General features: G+C 49.6%; 8 protein-coding genes across 8 annotated transcripts; 4 read left to right on the top strand and 4 right to left on the bottom strand.

Moving 5' to 3' along the window:
* Positions 1-4,120: 4,120 nt before the first annotated feature.
* On the top strand, positions 4,121-6,048 carry PV09_00430 (uncharacterized protein). The gene has a single exon (XM_016353169.1). The coding sequence runs from the start codon at positions 4,277-4,279 to the stop codon at positions 5,813-5,815; it is 1,539 nt and encodes a 512-aa protein (XP_016219426.1). The 5' UTR covers positions 4,121-4,276; the 3' UTR covers positions 5,816-6,048.
* PV09_00429 (uncharacterized protein) lies at positions 6,003-7,184 on the bottom strand. Its single transcript, XM_016353168.1, has one exon. The coding sequence runs from the start codon at positions 7,043-7,045 to the stop codon at positions 6,089-6,091; it is 957 nt and encodes a 318-aa protein (XP_016219425.1). The 5' UTR covers positions 7,046-7,184; the 3' UTR covers positions 6,003-6,088.
* A 1,027-nt stretch (positions 7,185-8,211) lies between these two features.
* On the bottom strand, positions 8,212-10,448 carry PV09_00428 (uncharacterized protein; the record flags this gene model as incomplete). The annotated part of the gene is made up of 6 exons (XM_016353167.1): positions 8,212-9,378; positions 9,434-9,896; positions 9,952-10,086; positions 10,145-10,285; positions 10,339-10,375; positions 10,430-10,448. The coding sequence occupies 6 exons, from the start codon at positions 10,446-10,448 to the stop codon at positions 8,212-8,214; spliced, it is 1,962 nt and encodes a 653-aa protein (XP_016219424.1).
* Positions 10,449-10,884: 436 nt separating this feature from the next.
* PV09_00427 (uncharacterized protein) lies at positions 10,885-12,716 on the bottom strand (the record flags this gene model as incomplete). Its single annotated transcript, XM_016353166.1, has 3 exons — positions 10,885-10,949; positions 11,002-12,645; positions 12,701-12,716. 3 exons carry the CDS (start codon positions 12,714-12,716, stop codon positions 10,885-10,887), a joined length of 1,725 nt encoding a protein of 574 aa, XP_016219423.1.
* A 140-nt stretch (positions 12,717-12,856) lies between these two features.
* Positions 12,857-14,207, top strand: PV09_00426 (uncharacterized protein; the record flags this gene model as incomplete). The annotated part of the gene is made up of 5 exons (XM_016353165.1): positions 12,857-13,000; positions 13,050-13,376; positions 13,433-13,558; positions 13,611-13,655; positions 13,706-14,207. The coding sequence occupies 5 exons, from the start codon at positions 12,857-12,859 to the stop codon at positions 13,712-13,714; spliced, it is 651 nt and encodes a 216-aa protein (XP_016219422.1). The 3' UTR covers positions 13,715-14,207.
* On the bottom strand, positions 13,922-15,860 carry PV09_00425 (uncharacterized protein; the record flags this gene model as incomplete). Its single annotated transcript, XM_016353164.1, has 2 exons — positions 15,436-15,860; positions 13,922-15,381 (listed from the first exon to the last, which is right to left on the bottom strand). Exons 1-2 carry the CDS (start codon positions 15,686-15,688, stop codon positions 13,922-13,924), a joined length of 1,713 nt encoding a protein of 570 aa, XP_016219421.1. The 5' UTR covers positions 15,689-15,860.
* Positions 15,861-16,176: 316 nt separating this feature from the next.
* On the top strand, positions 16,177-18,877 carry PV09_00424 (uncharacterized protein). Its single transcript, XM_016353163.1, has 4 exons — positions 16,177-16,358; positions 16,431-16,497; positions 16,572-18,164; positions 18,223-18,877. The coding sequence occupies exons 1-4, from the start codon at positions 16,300-16,302 to the stop codon at positions 18,544-18,546; spliced, it is 2,043 nt and encodes a 680-aa protein (XP_016219420.1). The 5' UTR covers positions 16,177-16,299; the 3' UTR covers positions 18,547-18,877.
* Positions 18,878-19,087: 210 nt separating this feature from the next.
* PV09_00423 (uncharacterized protein) lies at positions 19,088-19,693 on the top strand (the record flags this gene model as incomplete). Its single annotated transcript, XM_016353162.1, has 2 exons — positions 19,088-19,221; positions 19,429-19,693. The coding sequence occupies 2 exons, from the start codon at positions 19,088-19,090 to the stop codon at positions 19,691-19,693; spliced, it is 399 nt and encodes a 132-aa protein (XP_016219419.1).
* Between the last annotated feature and the right edge of the window lie 426 nt (positions 19,694-20,119).

Raw genomic sequence — 20,119 nt, 5'->3', positions numbered from 1 at the left:
ATGCCATCTGTCCTTGCTAGTATAAAAGAACAGAGTGGCAATCGTCGACGAAATGGTCTGCTATGCATATCTCTCTTAGCATTGAAGCAAGTGCGTGTCTTTAATCATTCAAAGCAGAATCTAGAATTGATTTCATAGTCACCGAATGCAAAAACATACAACTTACACGCTTCATTCTCTTTGGTTGCGACTTCAGGTTTTAGATACGTCTCAGAGTCCAGGTAACATGCATAATATCCATAGTCGATCTTGCGTTTGGATAGCTTTATTTTTACAATTTCTACGATCAAATTCTACCAAATGAGCAGCAAGCATGCGTCCGTTTGCACAGATCGCTCAAATCCTTCTTTGGCGATTGTCGGTGCTTCCCCATATCGTTGTGGGTATTACATCGCAGCATGCACGTCTAAGGCGGAGCACAAAGTGTGCCCAAGGCAAAGCTACTCTAAAGTTCCAGCCTTGCATTTCCAGACAGTGACGCAAGCCTTAAACCGATCTCTCCTGCACCTCGAACGTTCATAGTAACAATTTCTTGTTCGAAAGCTTCGAGCTTGAGATCCAACCATGAGAGATATCATCGAGCACAAGCAACACCTCGTCAGCTTTGGACGTTACCGCACGAGTCGTGGGCCTCGAGCGATGTCTCGTCGCGATTAGCGTTTTGGTAGCACAATAGCTTCTGCTGCGAATGAGCTTGCTAGACGGCTATACAGAGAAGGGATATCGACCTTCGAGCTAGATTTCGTCCAGCAGCTCACAAGAGATTTGACGTACACAAACCAACACGGCCTCAAATTTCGCGACAATCTGCTCAAAGCTCCCGGGAAATTGAAGCTCGGTGAGCTGCTCTTTGTCCGCCCAGGCACGATTGGACCTACCCTGGCCTGTGGCCCCTTTTGCTATCTGGTTACCACTGCATCGTGCTTAATTGTCCGTCATGATATTCACTGTATCTCCCACGTTATCTGCAACACGGCCCTCGATGGTAGCAAGTTGCACACTGAAACAAGTCTTCACTGCCCATATTATATCTGAAAGCCACGGTCACAGCCGGTTGCGCAGAATGTTGTGGCGAGTAGTGCCTTCAAATGTTATCAATTGTGGTATAATGTGCACACCATGCACGCAAAGCTCATGATTTATACGCACATTCACTTCCAAGCACCACCTTTCCAGTTGTTGTAATAGTGATTCAACAATCATGTCATGACAAGTTGGCATTTTTTTTCTTTGATCTGCTCTCACAGCTACTCAATCATTGGCAAGGTATGAAGAATATTTCCAGGTCTTGATAATAGCATCTACATGAGTGAACTTGAGCTGATCATGAGGCTAAAGTCGCATCGCGGCGATACCTGCAGGTTAAATCGTGATCGAGGCTTTATTTGGTGGAGACTTTAAACAAATTTGTCTTTGCGATCGAGAAAAAGTACAAAGCTCGGGAACGGAGCACAGTCAGAGAGATGATAGAACAACGGTCGCTTTCGTTATGGAAAACCTGACCCACACCATTATTATGGACAATTCCATCCCATCTATCATTCATCAAACTGTGGGATTCCCTATTATTCTATACAGGGCCTCGAAAAAACTGCTGCTTGGGAGCTGCATCACCAAGCGGCCTAGAAGGCTGGGAGAGGTGGTTTTTGGACGAGATTCATTATGTAGCCATCTGCCTATACCTCTCATACATCTTTCAACTGTTTAATGGATGTCTCTATAGCTCGAGAAAGGAATTCAGGGGGGCAATACGTTTTGGAGCGCTTGTATCGGGGACGAAGTAATTGACTCTCGAAGTATTAAGTTCTGTCAGATTTTGTTCCTTCGACCCGCCCTTTTACAGATGAATTTGGGAAGTCAAGGGATCCTATTGTGGTAAACAGACTGTCATCAAAATTATGAGGCCCTGCGAATGTTTACATGGAATTGTCTCCTCCTGTGTCAGCGCTCTTTAGTAGAGTAGGAAATTCATGTCGACGTGTCGCATGCCAGAATGGAAAATTTGGCTTTAAAAAGCCATGTTACTACTCAATCAGGTTTGTATCAGGCGCATTCATGATTGTTGTTGCCCATGCTATCGCCGATAGTTTCGGTGTTGAAGATGCATTGGCGTACGGTGATAACCTAAGGTTAGTTCAGGCGATGATCGATCTGATAATGACCTGGTTGTATTATACTGGATCTCGTGGTATTTGTGGTCCAAAGTTGCGCGCTCTGAAGCCCTAGTTTACACACTGCCGGTGGGCATAAGCAATAGCGGCCCGGGTTTAGTCAGAAGTGGTGATATACTAGATGGCGATTCTTCGATAGCGGCTGTACAATTCGGCCCGTAATTCGCAATGAAATGGGTTTACAAAAGTGTCAAAGAGGACAATCTTTGGATGTTTTGGACTTGACATGATAGGGGGCCAATTAGCAGGAATCCCGACAAGCGTACCATCATACACGCAGAGGGGACAATTGATCCTCCAAGCGTAATCATCAGTAAGTCGTCGGAAGAAATTTTTTGAATCTATGCTCGGGAAAATATTGACAGATTCTCTGATGTGCTTGAGGAGGATCTCAAAGTTGAGGTCGTATTGATCGTGCCTGGAGTGTCAAAATATCATCTGCTTACGTTGCTGGTTTTCTATCCATATCTACAAACAGTAGAACCGGCGCAAGTGCTGTGGGAGGTACTCGCGGCGGCTGATTTCCAGTGTTTGCATCCAGACGATGGACAACATCAAGTTGAACCTCTTAACGAGCTTGTATCTGTCTGGATATCAACTGAGCTTCTGGGACACTTGGACGGAAACGCGAATTCGAAAACGCCCGCAGAATCTGCAAACATTTGTGACGTTGTGGAAGTTGTGACCTGCAATCCATCACTAAAGGTCAACATAGCCTTGGCTGTAAGCCCTCGTGGTGTTACCTTGCTGGATCGCATGTCGTGCTGCCTTGGCTCTGCGATTGAACCGAGATATTGATAGGCCTTCTGGGGATGGAAGCAATCGAACATGCCACATCGCATTGAAGACGTACGTAGCGAGCATCTAGCCATAGGCAGAAGGGATACTTAGAAAATTTGGAGAACGCATCCGTCTCCAAGTCTCGAGTCCTCATAGGCACTAAGTCGGTCTGGTCGTTTTCGAATTCTCCAGATGCTCGCCTCCTGACAGGCTTTTCGCTATCGGCTTTTACGAACAGTTCCTCGTCGCTGACCACCACAAAGCGAGTAAGTCAGGTCATCTGTAGAGCCAAAAGTATAATTTCAAAATAATGTGCGGTACAATAGAGCCTTCATAGCTTGAGTCGGATGCATATTGCTAGGGCAACGCAAGCAACGTACAACTGCAGAGTAAAATGTGAAAAAAAATCCCTTCAAGCCCTGTAAGTTCATGACCTTTGCAGAGAGTGACAGTCAGACCTCTGGATTTGCTACCCATGCCACAGAAGAGCCATTGCTTGCGCGGTGAAGGACCCAATTTTGACTATATTGCACCTTGACTTCTGACGCTCCTCACTTCATGGTGGCAGTATTGTCTTGGGTGTGTTCGATAGCTCCTGATCAACAAACGCTGAAATTTCGTCTTTGTCAGCCACACTGGCTGGTGAACTTGGCTGTGCATTATACCGCAAAGAATATGAGAGTATCATGAGGCAGCATGTCGCCCTGACTCCAGTATGCCAGCAAGAAGAACTTGTCGACGAGTAATTGGGGCATGGGCATCTTGCTCGTTACTCAACCACTCCTGCTAGACTTAACCATCGGCAAGCACTGTGAAGGATGGATTAGGGCTTGATTTGCGGTTCTATGGGAGCCTCGATCGACTTCGCTAAAGCAAGCCCGATTCGGCTGCTTGCGTCCAATCAGTCTGCGGCGGCGCAACCCACGTCTATGTTTAGCGTGTGCTAGCCAGCAATTCATTGTGGTCGCAATTTGATTGAGACGTTTCTTACCGAGTACTATACGGCGTTGTGCTGGCTATCTTTGAGACAATCTTCACCCGTGCATACGCCCAAGGCGCCTTCTTTTCGATGAAGTCTTGACATCTTCTTCTCAAGAGCCAGGAATCTCGAAGCAAAGCGCAGGGGAGAGATCGCGGGCTCCCTTGCACAGCCTTCAGGAACAGGTTAAATCTGCAATCTGCAGCTCCATCCAAGCGTCTCGTATAATCTCCCCTCGTGCCTCGAGCCCGCACCGGTCAGTCGGCAGAAGCCTTCAACTTCTCCTCGCCACTCAAGTAACGTCGTCCTCTTCTGAACATCTCCTGGGCAGTTCGCCGTACTTGCCATGTCTTCTCTCGTTAAGAAAGGTTTCCAGCTCGGCAAAGCTGTGTACGCCACCGTCAATGAAGAGTTGAATAAACAGTCTCATAAGCCTCATCAGTCGCATCAAGGCAACTATGCGCCGACTCAAATTCCTGGGACGTACACTGCCCAGGGACAAGGTCCTCCGCTTCCTCCACGACCTGTGTCGAGCACACCAAGCCCGCATAGCTATGGAGCACCTCAGGGCTACGGTCCACCTCCAGGATACGGTCCTCCATCGGGCGCTCTCCAAAGTGCGCATACACCACCAGCAAACTCGCCATATACTCACCCGAGCCACCCTCCCCATGCGCAATCGCCGCATAATCAACCGAGTCATATCCCAACCCAACCTCCAGTACACAATCACAGTGCGTATACCTCGCCATACTCTACTCATCAACCTCCTACGCCGGGAACAGGCCAGCCACACGTGCAGATGGCGCCCCAGACGACCGGCACGATTCTGTCCGGATCGTCTGCGACAGGAACTCCAACCCAATGGACGCCTGCTTCTCCTCCGCCAACAGCCGTGAGCCCTCTCGTGCCACACAATCCATATTCTCCTCCGCCACATTCCAATGCGCCCACACAGCCTGTTGCATCGCCTCACACGGCGCCTCCAGTATCTTCTGCACACGTATATCCTCTCCAGCATGGCCCCCATGCACCGAGCCCTCCCCTCTCACCACCACCACCGGTAGTTTCACCTCCGCTAACCTCGCCATACGGTCCGCAAAATACGGCTCCTCTCTCGCCCGCTATGTCTCCTTCCTCATTACATAATAGCAACTACCCAGCACATCATCCAAATATACATGCGCCAAGTGCTTCGTCCGGATTCCCACCGCAGCCTGGACCTATGAACCAACCTTTGCCTGCCCCTCATGTCCAGACGCCAACATCTCCAGTATCTACCGTACCGTCTCAAATACCCCACCCTCCAGCGTTTGTGTCCGAGCTACCTGCATTTACCGAACCTAGACCTCCCCCATCAACGTACTCAATGCCAGAGGGAGTGGCAGAGTTGCCAGCAGAATTGCCAGCAGAGCCAGACACGACGTCTGCTTCTGCTGCGGCTCCAGCGCAAACTTTAACTCACCCCTCTCCAACTGCAACACCTCCTGCTATTCCTGCTTCTGCCATCACTCAAAGCAACTCAGTAGAGCAGCCGAAACCTGTGCATCCACCAATTCAACATCTTGAGCACTTTCCTCAAAACCAGGCGCACAACCCACAAGATATTTCATCATCGTCAGCCCCAGACTCCCAAACTCCCCCAACGGGCAGTTACCAGCCCTATCACCCGCCCCATGCTGCGCTAAATCCAGAGCATGCTCCAACACCTCCGTACAATTCTCAAGCTGGCTATGTGCCCTACTCGCCAAGTCCTAGCCAATATGGACCTCAGCCTCCAGCTCAGACTTATTTGAACTCGTCAGCACAACATCCAGGGGTGCCGCAGAAGATGGGTTCACTGGCCCAGAAGATACAGCAGATGAACATCAGCAACCCCCAATAGTAGTACTTATATCAATCCACGGTGTCGTTAGATACAAAGACATCTTAGGGTCCTGCAATGGGACAGCAAGTTTTGAATAGCTATGCACCCGCTGGTCCTCAATTGCCCCATGGGCCCCAAAAATATTCTCTCGAGACAATGGTGATAAAGTTCTTGGACGGTACGAGATAGCCTTTTATTGAATGGCGTTATGATACCCGATAAAACATGTAGGGTGAATTTTTGTCAATGGCATTGAGATTTTGAGGTCACGTACATACGACTGGAGACACATTAGTCCGGATGAGCATATCCCACGTCGCCGCTTTCACGCCCCAAAGTCACAAGTCGAGCTCGCATGCTCTCAGCTCGCTGCCTTGTCCTTTCGGACAAGCCGTCGAAATCTACCTTGTCCACCCACTCTCCAACGCCGTGCTGAAGCACATTCCTCGCTCTGTGGCTGGAGCCTTTTACATGCCCAACGCTGCCGTGCAGCGTCATCCTCTCGATCTTGCTGTCGTATACGCCTCGGTGTAGAATGTTATTGTTATAGAATACTACGTCGCCCGCTTTCATGGCCACAACTTGCTGGCCGGGCATGAACTTGGTGAGCGGGTCCGCTTTTCTCTCCGCGTCTGTTCGCGCACGACGGTGCGAGCCGGGCACGACGATGAGACTGCGATCGTCGTACAGAGCTAGGTTCCACTGCGCGTGCCAGCTGGGCTCTCGCAGCCTCTGCATCTCCTCTTCTGCCGTCGCTTCAGCGCTTATGTCGTCTCTGTGCCACCGCAGCGCGAAGTCCTCGTCTGGCCGCACCAGCAGATTGTACAGCTCCATGATCAGGTCCTCGTCTTTGCACCCCAGGATCTCTTTGATAGGTTCCACAATCGCGTCGCCGAAGTAGCTTTCGGCGAACTCATGCGATCCGGGCATGGACGGGTGGAGAAGGTGTTGGACGCCCCATATGCCATGAGAGGGATCCGAAGGCCAGGGCGGAAACTGCTTGGGAAGTGTTCGAATGAATGGCCATTTCCCACTGCGGGCCAGCTCCGTCGAGTGCCGACATGCATTGCGCAAAGACGTCAACTGCGGCGCCTTTATCAACGACGGGATGAGAACGAAGCCGTCGCGCTCGAGCTTCTCGCGCAGGTTCAAAGATGCGACAGATGTACTGCGCGGGGGCGCTTGCCCTTCTTCGGAGTTTACTGCGGCGGGGAACAGAGCTTTGGTCGTGGTAGCTGTGGCCGACATAATGTGTTTTGGTTTGCGACTAATCCGCGACGATGATTGATGTTTGTTCTATCGATACAAGGCACGGAATTTGGCAGGGGGTGTGGTTTAATGCTGGCAATGTTCCAGTTGCATTGGTCTGCCGTATATCATGTGCACGAGACCGCCATCTGCTTCTGCGTGACGTAGCTGTGAGTATGCGAACCGCTCACTTTATCGACCTGCTACGTAACTGTTCCTCAAATCGCGTAAGATGCTTGGGAAATACCCTTAGTCGTCCACCAAGTGGCGAGTTAGCTGTTCTACGTGCTTCCAATGTCATGTAGCATGCGTGGCCTGTCCTTTTCGTTTGAGCTTAACGAACCTAGCACCAGTCCCACCTGTTCAGACGTTTTCGCTGGTTCCTAATGCACAGCTAGATTCAATATAAGAAAAATGACATAGAGGCGAATAAAATGTAACCGGGATTTGCATCATTGCCCTGATTCTACTGCACCACACGCACTTCTGAATCAGAACCCATGTATCTCCACGAACATGTTGGAAAAAGGTTTTGACGGCAAAATCGAGGAACGGGTAGATAACATTCGATCCCATGCCCCTCTGATTCTTTCGTGTTCCGATGCAAATCGAATTCGACTCTGGGTAATCTCAGCCGAGAATTGCGGACGCCAGACATAACATGGCCTTTTGGCTGAGCTTTCACACTGGTTCGAGAACTTGTTCCATATAGAAACACGCGATTATTTAGCCGAGACATGTCTACAAATACGAGACTAAATTGAGCAAGCACGCGGTTGCACCCTTCCAAAAGAAATATTTTCTTTCGGTTGAATTCAGAACCGCATGCGTAGCTATATTATACATATCTCCTTATTCGTCCTTCCATACGTCGTATGAGATCTTGAGATAATATAATTCTTATAATAAATGTTCATATCTTCCAGAAAATTCTAGTTTCTCCGTCGACATGAGCGATTCGCAAATTCCGTACGGGATGGAAGATCCCTCTGTTTCCGCACTCTTAAGACCGGCCTTGCATTCAGAGCCACTGGTAATGACGATGTTCAGACCTAGCGAATGAATGACCACACGTCCTCGTGTCTTGATAATCACGAGGCATCGCTAGCGACTTTGTTGCGCCGCTTTTGTGTCCATCGATTGTGCTTGCTCTCTGCTCGCATTGTTCAGCAAATCTCAATGACGATGGGCGCGAACGGCCCTAGCTGTGTAACACTGATGTGATTTTTAGTTGCTAAAGAAAGAACATGAAGCAGGCCGTGAGCCGCCACGACACGAGAGTTCCTGTGAGGAGGTAGCAGCTCCGCAAACTCAATCTCCATTATACGCGCAGCTGTCGAGTCAGAAGCTTGGACTTTCGAACACTTCTCTTCAACGGCGTTGCCAATAAACTCGAGGAAATTGTTGCTTTCGCGGTCAAGGGTTGCTAGAGGAAATATGCTTCGACTGGCAACTGGAGTGCCAACTTTGGTATGAGCGCGATATAGCTCCGAATTTTTGTCCTCAGCAAAACCACCTATATCATCAAAGCCAGGAGGATCGCTTGGTAGGCTTCCTTCCGCAAAATCGCTGCCAGGAAAACCACGAAATACCATAGGAGAGGCGCCTACCAACCTGCTGCCGCGACGAGTAAGAGAACCAGGAATTGAACCCGGAGCAACAGATGCACCTACTCCAGTACGGTTAACTGAAGAGCCACGGATCGAAGCAGATATATTCCATGGCATAGCAGAGGAGATATCTTCTAGAGGTTGCTGTTCTTCGCGTCCTACCTCCAACTCGTAGTCGCGCATAATTTCATCGTCGCTGCCCTGATTGAGAGGTATATTTTCATGCACCCGCGAGCGAATACGACGCTCTGGTGAACTATTATCGTATTCTCTCGTGCGCTTACGGCCTTTCATAGCCCGCTCCTGACCAGTAAGTACTAAGTATAGGTTGTCACCTGACCAAATATCTGCCAGCGGAGTCTTGATACCTCCCACACCCATTCTATCGCCAACGTTTGCAATACCTCGACCAAGTAGCCAGTATTCAGCGTTCAGTTTGGCCTGTTTTGTGTTCCATAAGTTCGTAAGTCGGTTCCAATCTGCAGTCATTCGATCCATGTAGCCATTGCTCATCGTTAGCAGGTCACGGTTGCGCAATTCGATCGTTTTGTCTGGTGGGATAACTTTTGGTACGCGATTTCGGCGATTGGGGGCAGCCATCATGATTTCATCCATGAAATCATCCGACACATCGTATTTCGGGTGATAGCTACCTGAAGAAAAGGGTGTTTTTGGAGATCGAAGAGTACTATCAACAAGTGGAGAGCTTTGATCGTAATTAATCTTGCCATTGATTGTAAGCACGATAGGCACATTTATGTCCAGGTGAATTTCTTACTTGTGCTGCATCTAGGTTGCGATGAATCGGGCGGCCAATAACATGCCCGCCATTTTGCACATCCGCCTCTCTGGGAAGCAATGGAAAACTAGAACCATGCGTAGGACGTGTATTAGGTTTGTCCAGTTCGATAAAATTGCCGTCCGTATCGATGCCAATATCAATTTCAGGGAGAATTAGGTCATCTTCATCACGCGCAAATAGACTACTGAATCTCGGCCCATGGCCTCCACTTTCTGGTAGTTGAAAGGCTTCCAACCCGGGTGACGAAGAAGATTGTGGAATATTAAGACCAACGACTTGATGGTTCTGGCTCTGTGTGGTCTGTAAAGACGCACTCTCGAAGAAACGCCGTTGGTTTCCTGCACCAATATTATCGAGGTCGAGTAGATCGCAGGGTAGAGCAGCGATATCAAAGCCAGGGACAAATGCTGGGTCATCGGGAAGGTTGATTTGGTCTGAACTGCATCGAAAAGGATGAGTTACTAAGTGATGGCTGCTCTCACGGAGCCACTTACTTCGCTCTAGCTGCTTCGAAGTCTGTTTGCATGCCACTCTGCGGCTTGAGCAGAGAACGAATAGTTGCTTGGGCATTTTGTGCATCTGAAAGGACGTATCCGCACTGTTGTGCGTACACGCGTGATATGCCAAAGCTTACAGAGGATAGTTAAATCACGCTGCTCCTACACACGGTGTGCTATTTGAACTTACAGTAAATTGCTCTGCAAACGCAATGCCATCGGCGCCTCTGGTGCAATTATTGTCTCGCATGCTTTCGGCACGTCGACATCCTGAATAGCTCGACGGCTTATCTTTCGAGCTGTTGATTTCTGGCCCAGCGTAGCAACAAGCCTTAGAATTAATCAGCAGACAATGCTATGTCCTCTCCAAGACGAGAAGCATACCAAATAGTGGCAACGCCGTACTTGCGCGACGTAAGTACTGAAGGGTCATGTCAGCTGGTGCACGCGTTTTAACGCGAGTTTTGAATCTCACCTTCGTGACTGTAGAACATGGCGTCAGGGATGTAGAGGACACTGGCAGACAACAACGATTAAAGGTTGTATAGAAACGTCATTAGATACGAGAAACAGGTTGTATTCAAGCCGCAAAGACTTGTAGCAACTATAGCTCAGAAGTTGAGATAGTTTTCTCGCGTCATGCTTTTTTTGAGAGACGCGGGTTTCCTGATCAAGGAGTGGCGATGTTCGCGCCGCTTTATAGGAACAGTCACCAAAAAATCACGAGCACGAAACTCCCATCTCCAAGCACAGGTGGTGTCAACAGTTGAGATGGAACTCGCTTTTCATGCTCGACTGTTCTTGCAAATAGTCTAGTTCTAAATCAGCCATGAATGCCCCAAGGAAACCCTGTTCTGTGCCATAATCCGTAGTACTCGCTTCTACATGCATTTCATAACTCCGTTGACGCTGTGTGAATGTCACTGACGCCTACTCCTCAATGTCTGGAAGAGGCACCGCTCGGTACAGCAGAATTAACGCTGAGTGTCCCTGGCCTACCGATAGCTTATTAGCAGTACGTCGTGTATGACGGACGGAAAAGCCTACCTCCTCCAGACAAAGTCTCGATGCGGTCTGCATCGACCTCGGAGACTTTGTCGTCATTGAACCACCACCATTTGCCATCTTCCTCTTTTTGCTTGCCCGTAACGGGATCCTTCCTTGCAGCCTTTTTCACAAAGGCCGTGTAGTGGCCACTGTCGGCAGTGATACCTTGGTGTGTGATGACACCTCGTAACTCATATAGACCTGTCTGATTACTTCCAATGTCTTCAGTCAGCTTAGGGTCAACCATGGCAAGCAGCTCCTTCTTCGCGGCCAGTATTGACGCAGCGCGCTCAGCTTCGATTTGAGCATCCGTCTTATATTCGACGTCAGGCATCTCCGTATCTCGTCCAGAAGATGCCTTATTCCCAGACTTCTCTTCCTCTTTCTTCTCCTTTGCTGACTTGCTTTCAGTAGCCGACATCACGTCATTTTCTTGTCCAGCGTTTATACGTTTCTGCCTCTTGCGCGCGCGCTCGTCGTCTTCGATCTCTTTCCTGATTTCTCGGATCTTGTCGCGCACAGGAATTAGCAGACGCTTGAGGTCGTCTGAGCAGAATTCGACGACATCAAGCTCTTGTGGAAATGTTACTTTACGCATTATCTTCGCTTTCTTGTTTGTTGTCTTTCTCCAGTCAAAGCGCATGAAGTGAACTGTCAAGTACTTCGGCAAGCGTGATATGCGTGATGTCTTCGTGTAGACAGCATCTCTGCCCAACACCTCCGACTTTTTTTCGATCTTCTCGCTCAAACCTGCGATAAGACCGTCTCTCAAATGATTTATTTCTCCGGTGATGTGGCAATTCAGTTTGAGAAAAGTATCTTCGCCCTTGACGGGCTCTTCTCCTGCCTCCTTCGCCGCTGGATCGTCGCACTCCATGCTGGTAGCGAACTTTCCTGCCATGTACTTATCAATGAAGCCAACATCCTGAAAATTCTTGGTAGATTCTCCTCCCGCGGTCTCATTTGGCTTGAGCTTTACGCGTAACTGCGATACAATTTGCGACCATGCCTCCTCTGCATCCTGTTGCGCATAGCCGTGTCCTTCTCTCGAGCGCTGCGCAAACTGCGGAAATGCTGTTCGCAGAGCGTTCAAAAATGCAAGCGGAGGAAAGCCCTCCTGAGTTTCGGACATCTGCTTGAAAAGATCTCGTAAGTTGGCTGTGAGGTCAATCACACTGCCTAACCCTGCAGAGCCGGCGAAGCTAAATGGTGATGGACCGTCTGGCGAAGAGCTCGCCTTGTATTTTGCCAACTCATCCTGCAACTCAGGTATGGACCGCAGAGTTTGCAGTGTCGAGTTCATATAGCACGTATTACCAAGATTCTGCAGACCTGCCGGTATTGCGCCTTCAGACTGGGCAGCCTCAGCTTCTGTCATATCCTCCAGGAATTTTATCTTCTCTTTGGGCTTCTCAATCGCACTGCTGTCGCTGGAAGGTGTGCCCATCATCATCAAAACTTGATTTGGTTTGAAGCCTAGTTTAGAAAGATCCGCGTCATCTTTGAGCTGACCACCTTTTACCAGAATCTTTTGTCTTTCAGGCTCTACATTGGTCAAGGAGTAGAGCTGCAGTTTTAAGTCTTCGCCCTTCGTGGTTGGATCTACTTCGACCTCATACTTCTTGCCTTGGTGCTTTACAATGACTGTTGGCGTAGTAAGCTTTTCATGCCCCAGCACTGCTTTTGGTGCATCACATACTTGGTATGGTGGCCATGTTTCCAAATCCTCAGTATACGGAAAGCAAGACTGTGACGATTAATTTTGCGAGAGCAAATTGTACATTCAGGCTGGATCTTCTGTTGATTTCTAAACGCGGCGAATGACGACCTTGAACGTCCGTGCGCGTAAGAGCGAATGCGGGCGAGGCTTGTGGCCTTAGGCTCAAGCTCGCATCAGCCAAGACTTACGTCGCACTTCGGCGGGACATCACTAGGCAGGAGCTTTAACGACGACTTACGGACGGCGTATTTGGGTCGAGGTGAAGAACCACAGAGAATGGTAAGTTTCATAGTAGTTCTGCCTGTGAAACTTCTGTTAAGTTTACAAGTCTCAATCACTTCGACCGTACCTACAATGTGTTCGGTCATCCCTAACGGCAGCTCTGTCTCTGTCCAACTTCGCTTCGCAAGTTTCGGAAAGACATAATGTACCTGAAATCGAAGCTGCGAGCTCGCCAGAGGTTCTTCTAAATCCTCTGACTGTGTCCCGGAATGACAATGAGAAAGTCTTGATCGAGCCAAGTATCAACAGCGTCCGCATTAGTATCAAGATCAAGCAGGCCGATGAGATCGAGCACATTCTTGTGCATAAGTTCACGCGTTTCTTAACTCAGAGAGCGGAAGCTTTTTTCATCTTGAGACGAAAACCGATTAAGGTAAACTTCCTTTTGTGAATTTAAAAAAGTATGTCCCGACTGACCATCTGACGTAGGGCTATGATATTTCATTCCTGATTACGAACTATCACACTGAGGAGATGTTGAAGCACAAACTAGTTGACTTTATCATTCAATTCATGGAGGAAGTTGACAAGGAGATCTCAGAGATGAAACTCTTCGTAAGTTCAGAATTCTGTGCGGTGCCCCGCATTGCTAATTTGAGAACTCCAGTTGAACGCCCGGGCAAGATTCGTTGCGGAATCGTTTTTGACTCCAGTAAGATAAGAGTTTAAATGCTATTTTGGACCGAACTAATGCTCTCAAAGTTTGACTGACAAGCTCCGCCGCACTTCAATGTGTTGGTCCCACTAAGGACGCAAATCTTGCGTCTGACTACTGAGAACTGGGGTTCGTTGCTACTTTCGGCATCAAGATGGACATCAGGTCGCCAAAACACATTACTGACCATGAGATGCTTCATGAAAGAACGAAGTAGACAAGGAAATCTATGATTAATAAACATATACTCCAAACCTTGCGCCTTACTCCACACCCCAAACACCAAGCACGTCCTTTGCGCCAAAACATCTTCTTTTCTCCAATGTTTTTACCCTTTGTACCAGGAGGCCAACAGCAATCGGCCCTATAATTGTACACACAACAATTGCCCATGTCACAACGAGAAAGACCTGATCGTCTCCAGACATGGAGAAAATACCGTTGCTATCAGCTAGTGATGATATCAGAAAGCCGACTTCGCCTCTTGCAACCATTGCGAAACCAAGGATGGTTGCTGGGTACAACGAATAGGGCCTTACTGCAGGAGCTGTATCTCGAGATGCGTTATCTAATTGGGATGCGCTCTTCTGGTGGTCCAGAACTGGTGGATTTGACTGAGACGCCTCTGATATTGGAGTAATTACGTCTGTATCAGTTGCATGACTGGTATGCTGCCCATTTGAGTCCTTTGAAGCATTTTCATGGCCTTGCCGACTTGCGGTTTCCCTGTTTGCATCAGTCTTTGAGATGGGTGCAGCGTCGTCCTTGCCCCAGAGATGTGATACATGTAAAGTCTTAACTTGATGCAGTACCGGAAAACTAGGTAGATTGATCGAAAAGCGAATAAGCCAAGCACCACAGGTCAGCTTAGCAACCACCATGAGAACGGCATAGATGATGCCTCGCCAAACCGTGGGACTGTCAAACATGAGTGTAATCGGAATCGAAAAGCCAATAGAAGCGAAGAAGAAAGGCTTGAGGATTCGCTCGTTTGTTGTTGCGCAGTACTTCTTATAGATGGATAAGCCATCGCAAGGCATTCGTTGTCTAATCATAAGAGAAGTATGGCTACCGTCTTTCTTTTCGATATCTTCGGTAGTTATAGCGACGTGTGGAAGCTCGTTGTGCCACCAGTTGATTATAGCACCTGCAAGGTATGCAGCAAACAGATTCGATGTGCCTGCGTACGTTGCACCAGTTACCAAGGTAATCAAAAAAGCAAAATGAATAAAAATCGCAGCAGCTTCACAAGCCAGCAGACAATTGATGATACCTTCACGGTTCCGTTCCCGCAAAGCGTTAACCCTAAGCGTCACTGGTTTTATGATCATCCAGCAGAGCAGTGGACAAATGACAACGAAGGCAATCGACACCAAGACTGGCCGAACGACGGTTAAGATGCTCAAGTTCGAGTTAGATTCGCCTAGATTGCCTATAACTTGTACCATCGCCAAGCCAACTACATCGTCGAGCATAGCGGCGCAGGTAAGAACAACTCCCAGGCGTGTCTTTACCAGTCCTGTTGTCCCGAGTATGGTGAACGTAGTCCCGAGACTCGTGCTACAAAGCGCAGCTCCAGCAGCAAATGATTGCATGGGCATGGCATTCATGACACCGCTTAGCGAAAAAGAGATACCGATTGGAGCGCAAATACCAGTCATGGCGACAAGCACGGAAAGTACGAAATTGTCCTTCAATGATCGGAATGATGTGGACAATCCTCCTTGTAGTGGTGTCAGCATACGATGCGATAATTCGTCACATATGAAAAGCGCACCTTCATGCACCAGCAAGATCAAACCCAGATAACCCAGCTGCACAATAGCCGTTTCAAGTCCCTCATCAAGCCATCTCGCACCTGGCGTTCCCCACGCAACCCCAATTAGAATCTGCCCTAATAGTCCACAGTATAAAACGCGATCGAGAACATAGTTAACAAGATTCGAAAGGAGCAAGAATGAAGTCAACGTCAGGATCGATACAATATCTGGCTCACGGTACGGCAAAGAACTAGCAGCTTCTGGTGCCATATTTGCACGGTCTTCTATCCTGTTGACGCGAGCGATAGGATTGTGATATAAGGAACACGTGTGAGCCGAACTAGTACTTGATATGTGTTGAAGGCACGCGTCTTCAACACGGCTTTGGCATAACTGTATGACGGGCAGTGTCTTCAAATTTGGTGAGTTCTATTAGACTAATACAATGAATCCCTCAGCCACGTACGGCATGCTCAAGGCTAGATGGAATTGAGGACGAGCTTACGTGGTGGGGTCCGCCGAAATCGGACAGTATCTTGCAGGACGCGCAGAAAACTGAGTGCTAGATGCGTAAGGTGCAAAGCCAATCACAAAGATTGGGGTATATTTAATTGAAGAGTAAGATTGGGAAGCAAGGTTTCCTTGCATAGTGAAAGTAGGAACAAAGTGACAGTCAGCCTTGCTACGCGGAAGACGAGCCCGCAAAGATGCGTAAACAGTCTTGGCGCTATGCCCTGGCACGGGAACAACACACGCAGCACTGCATCCCTAGAGACCAGCCGTCTTCACCTGCGGTTTTGGTCAATTAATCTTGACACCGCCTGAACAACTCCGACCCTATATCCCTCAAATGTCCTCCTTCCAGCCAGCGTCCTACCGACATGGCACACCTATTTGAATCTCAGTGGGTTGTCGTCCAGGAGAAGACGTTCAAGAAATGGTGAATAAACACATCGGCTTTTACGGCACACGGGTGGTGAAAGATAACATGCTGATCTCTTCGCGATGGCAGGCTGAACAGTAAACTGAAGCAAAGAGAAGTTGAAATCAAAGATCTTGTACGAGATCTTTCCGACGGAGTATGTGTCTAAGATCGTCGTTCGTTGCGGCCGAGCCGCGCAAGACATGAGCAACTGACAAGAATATTTGTCAGGTCATTCTCGTCCACCTTCTCGAAGTCCTCAGTGGCGAATCGCTCGGAAGATATGCATCGAAGCCTAAATTACGAGTGCAGAAGTTCGAGAACGTGAATAAATGTCTGGACTTTATCAAGGCAAGAGGCATACAGTTGACCAATATTGGCGCCGAAGATGTAGTCGACGGAAATCGAAAGATCATTCTCGGTCTGATATGGACGCTTATTCTACGCTTCACGATCAGTGATATCAATGAAGAAGGTCTTAGCGCTAAAGAAGGTCTGCTTCTGTGGTGCCAAAGGAAGACTGCTTGCTACGATGAAGTCGAGGTCCGGGACTTCTCGACCAGTTGGAACGATGGACTGGCATTCTGCGCCCTTCTAGATATTCACCGTCCAGATCTGATCGACTATGACAGCTTGGACAAGAACGACCATCGCGGAAACATGGCATTGGCATTCGACATCGCTACAAATGAAATCGGCATCCCAGATCTTCTTGATGTCGAGGACGTGTGTGACGTTGCGAAGCCAGATGAAAGATCACTGATGACGTATATTGCATACTGGTTCCACGCATTTTCACACATGGAGAAAGTTGAAAATGCTGGCCGGCGAGTAGAGAAGTTTGTCACCAATATGCAAGGGGCTTGGGAGATGCAGAATTCCTTCGAGCGGCGGATGAGAGAGCTGCTTCAGCAGATCGCTCAGCAGAGGCAACAATGGGATGAGGCCGAGTTCGACGGTAGCTACACCAACGCGAAACAACACGCGGCTGTGCTCGCTGATTTCAAGCGCAAACAAAAGCGGACATGGGTGGCAGAAAAGACAGACCTGGTTAACTTGCTCGGCAACATTAAGACAAAGCTTAGCACATACCGTCTGTTGCCGTACAGCCCTCCACCAGAGCTTAGTCTTGAGGCTCTGGATCGTGCTTGGGCAGGACTAATGAAGGCCGAAAGAGATCGAAGTCAGCTGATCAACGAGACCATTAGGGATATCAAGGACAAGTTACGCCGGGACTTTGCAGATCGGGCGAACAGCCTTGCACTTACAATGAGCACGATATCCACTTCCATATCTGGGCTAGACGGCGACATCGAGGACCAATTACAGCATGCGAAGAGCCTTAACGAACATCTTCCGCCACTTGACGAGTACTTACAAATGATCAAAGCCATCGATGAGCGTTGTGTCGAGGCGAACATCGAAGAAAACGACTACACTACGTACACGTATGACGAGCTGGAGTACGAGCTCGGACTGGTGCGATCTAGCGTTTCGAAGAAGTTGGCTTTTCTCGAGAATCAGCTTGTGGCACGAAACATGACCAATTTGACGCCCATACAGCTAGAGGAGTTTGAGTCGGTGTTTCGACATTTCGATCGCGACCTCAGTAACTCATTGCAAGAGATTGAGTTTTCCGCAGCGCTTGCCAGTCTTGGCCTTGTGTACGACGAGCAAGAGATGCACGAAAAATTCAAGGAAATCAGCGGCGGACGTTCTTATGTCACGTTCGAGCAGTTCATCAGGTTCATGGTGGACGTGACGGAAGACCAGAACACCGCCGAGCAAGTCTTCGAGAGTTTCAAGGAGGTCGCGGACGGCAAGGTAAGAGCCACCCGTCAGTTGACAACACACGTATACTGATACTGATTTGCGACGGCAGCCGTACGTGACGGAGCTGGACCTCCGACACTCTCTCATCCCGGACGAGCTTGTGGAAGAGCTGGTCAGGACGATGCCACCACACAAGGGCGCTGGCACAGAGGAAGACCGCAATCTACCGAAATACGACTACGTGACGTTTATGGAGCGGTACATGGGCGGGCCTAGTCAAGAACAAGGCCTTCAGTCAACAGGCATAGGTGGAACACGAGCACGCTCAGCATCCCCAACCAAGCTAGCTAACGGGCAGTACCAGTCCATAAACGGGAACAATTATCAAGGCAGCTTGGCGCCAGGGGAGAGGCAGTACATTGACATATTTTGAAGCGGGAGGGGAAAGAAAGAGAGACTGCGACTTGGGCAAACAGGTTTCTATTGCTGACGGGCGGACGACTGTACATGACATGTTTTTCCCCTTGTGGATATGCATAATGGCGAAAGCGTTCGGCGTTACTATGTGCTTAATTGATGGTTGGGGGGAGGGAGGAGGGGGTGGTGTCGCGATGCTGCGAAGCGTCGTAGCATGTGTGCAGTTTGGTTTCTTATGGCGCTATCAAGGAGGAGAGAGCACCGAGCAAAGGCAGTTGGTCAACCTCATTCCGTTTTTGATTAAAGGCAGACGTAGATACCTAATGCAAAAAGAGCATATCTAGTGCCTTTGAGTAACGGCGTGATAACTTGGCAATGGGTCGAAATTGCTAAGCAAGTACAGTGAGAGCACAAGATGGCGTAGCGAGAGACACTCACGTGCAGATGGTCGGAGGCGCCAGCTCAGAGAGGAAACAAGGCGGCTGGTTTCTGGAAGGGCAAGGCGCAAGGTGCAGGAAAGATTGACGAAAGAGGCCAGCTTGTCCGATCACAGCAAGATGGTGGATGCAGCCCTTGTCTCAGGCTGGGAGTGGATCCGGCAAGTTTTGAGGCCGGGCTGGTCTGAAACACGACGGGTGGTAACCTACAGCGGAGCGGAAGCAAATCAGAAGCCGATCTGCATGGGTTCACGGTGGGAATTAGCATGCTTTGCGGCGTGCTCTCGCGCTGAAACAAGATGCCGCAGAGCAGGGTCGCATCATCATCATCAAGCGTGGACAGCCGCAGAGGGAAGCAAAGAATCACAGATGGCAGCAGGGCAGGCGTAGGAAAGACGTGAGGATGGTGGTGGGGCAGGCTGGGGACGTGGCGAGGATCGCAGCTGTGATGACGATGGCAGCGATGATGATAATGACGACGATGATGATAATGATGCCGATGACAATAATGACGATGATTGGGGAGGGCGTGACGCCGAATGGACGACGGAGCCGAAGCCAGAAAAGTCTGGAGCAGGTGGGCGAGAGCTTGGCGCTAACAAAGGAGAACCGCTCCAAACAAAGAACACGCCGGACGGGGGGCACAAGCGAGTTGGGCACGGCAGCGGACGAGAAACTCCCACTCCTGGAGCGGAGGGACGACGAGAACACAACGGCGGGGCATGATTTGACGGTGGCACGCTGACGGATGGGCGTTTGGGTTCGCATGAGCGAAGGTCATTTGCGGGTCTGCCGCCGTCGGCAGCCGGGGCCTCGCCCGAGAACAGTCGGCGAATTAGTGCAGGGCCAGCGATGGGTGGGAGCTGGAACAGAGACAGAGCAGCGCGGTACAGGCAGAGGGGCGAGCAGCTTTTGTGGGCGTGGTCGCGGTGATGGTGGCGGGAGTGGTGCTGAGCAGGTGCATGCAAGGTGGTAGCGAGTGCTTTCTCTTGGGGGGGAGGGAGAAAGAGGGGGGAGGGGGGCCAAAAGCGGGCGGCAGAGGGCGCCGCAGTGAGAGGGACGAGGGAGAGAGCGGGCGAGAGTCAGAGGAGGGGCCCCCCAGGCCATTGGATGCTGCATGGACGGGGCCGCAGCCGTGGCCGGGCCTGGCTC

This window comes from Verruconis gallopava (genome assembly GCF_000836295.1).
Source record: "Verruconis gallopava strain CBS 43764 unplaced genomic scaffold supercont1.1, whole genome shotgun sequence".
In the NCBI taxonomy this organism is placed as follows: Eukaryota; Fungi; Ascomycota; class Dothideomycetes; order Venturiales; family Sympoventuriaceae; genus Verruconis; species Verruconis gallopava.
This window is presented reverse-complemented; position numbering and strand designations above follow the sequence as displayed.

What these genes read in the sequence shown, in the direction of transcription:
- PV09_00430 (XM_016353169.1), top strand. Translation starts at nt 4,277, where the DNA reads ATGTCTTCTCTCGTTAAGAAAGGTTTCCAGCTCGGCAAAGCTGTGTAC.
- PV09_00429 (XM_016353168.1), bottom strand. Translation starts at nt 7,045, where the DNA reads ATGTCGGCCACAGCTACCACGACCAAAGCTCTGTTCCCCGCCGCAGTA.
- PV09_00424 (XM_016353163.1), top strand. Translation starts at nt 16,300, where the DNA reads ATGGCACACCTATTTGAATCTCAGTGGGTTGTCGTCCAGGAGAAGACG. An exon ending in GAGAAGACGTTCAAGAAATG is followed by an intron (nt 16,359 to 16,430) that starts GTGAATAAACAC and finishes TCGCGATGGCAG; the next exon opens with GCTGAACAGTAAACTGAAGC. An exon ending in AGGAGGTCGCGGACGGCAAG is followed by an intron (nt 18,165 to 18,222) that starts GTAAGAGCCACC and finishes TTGCGACGGCAG; the next exon opens with CCGTACGTGACGGAGCTGGA.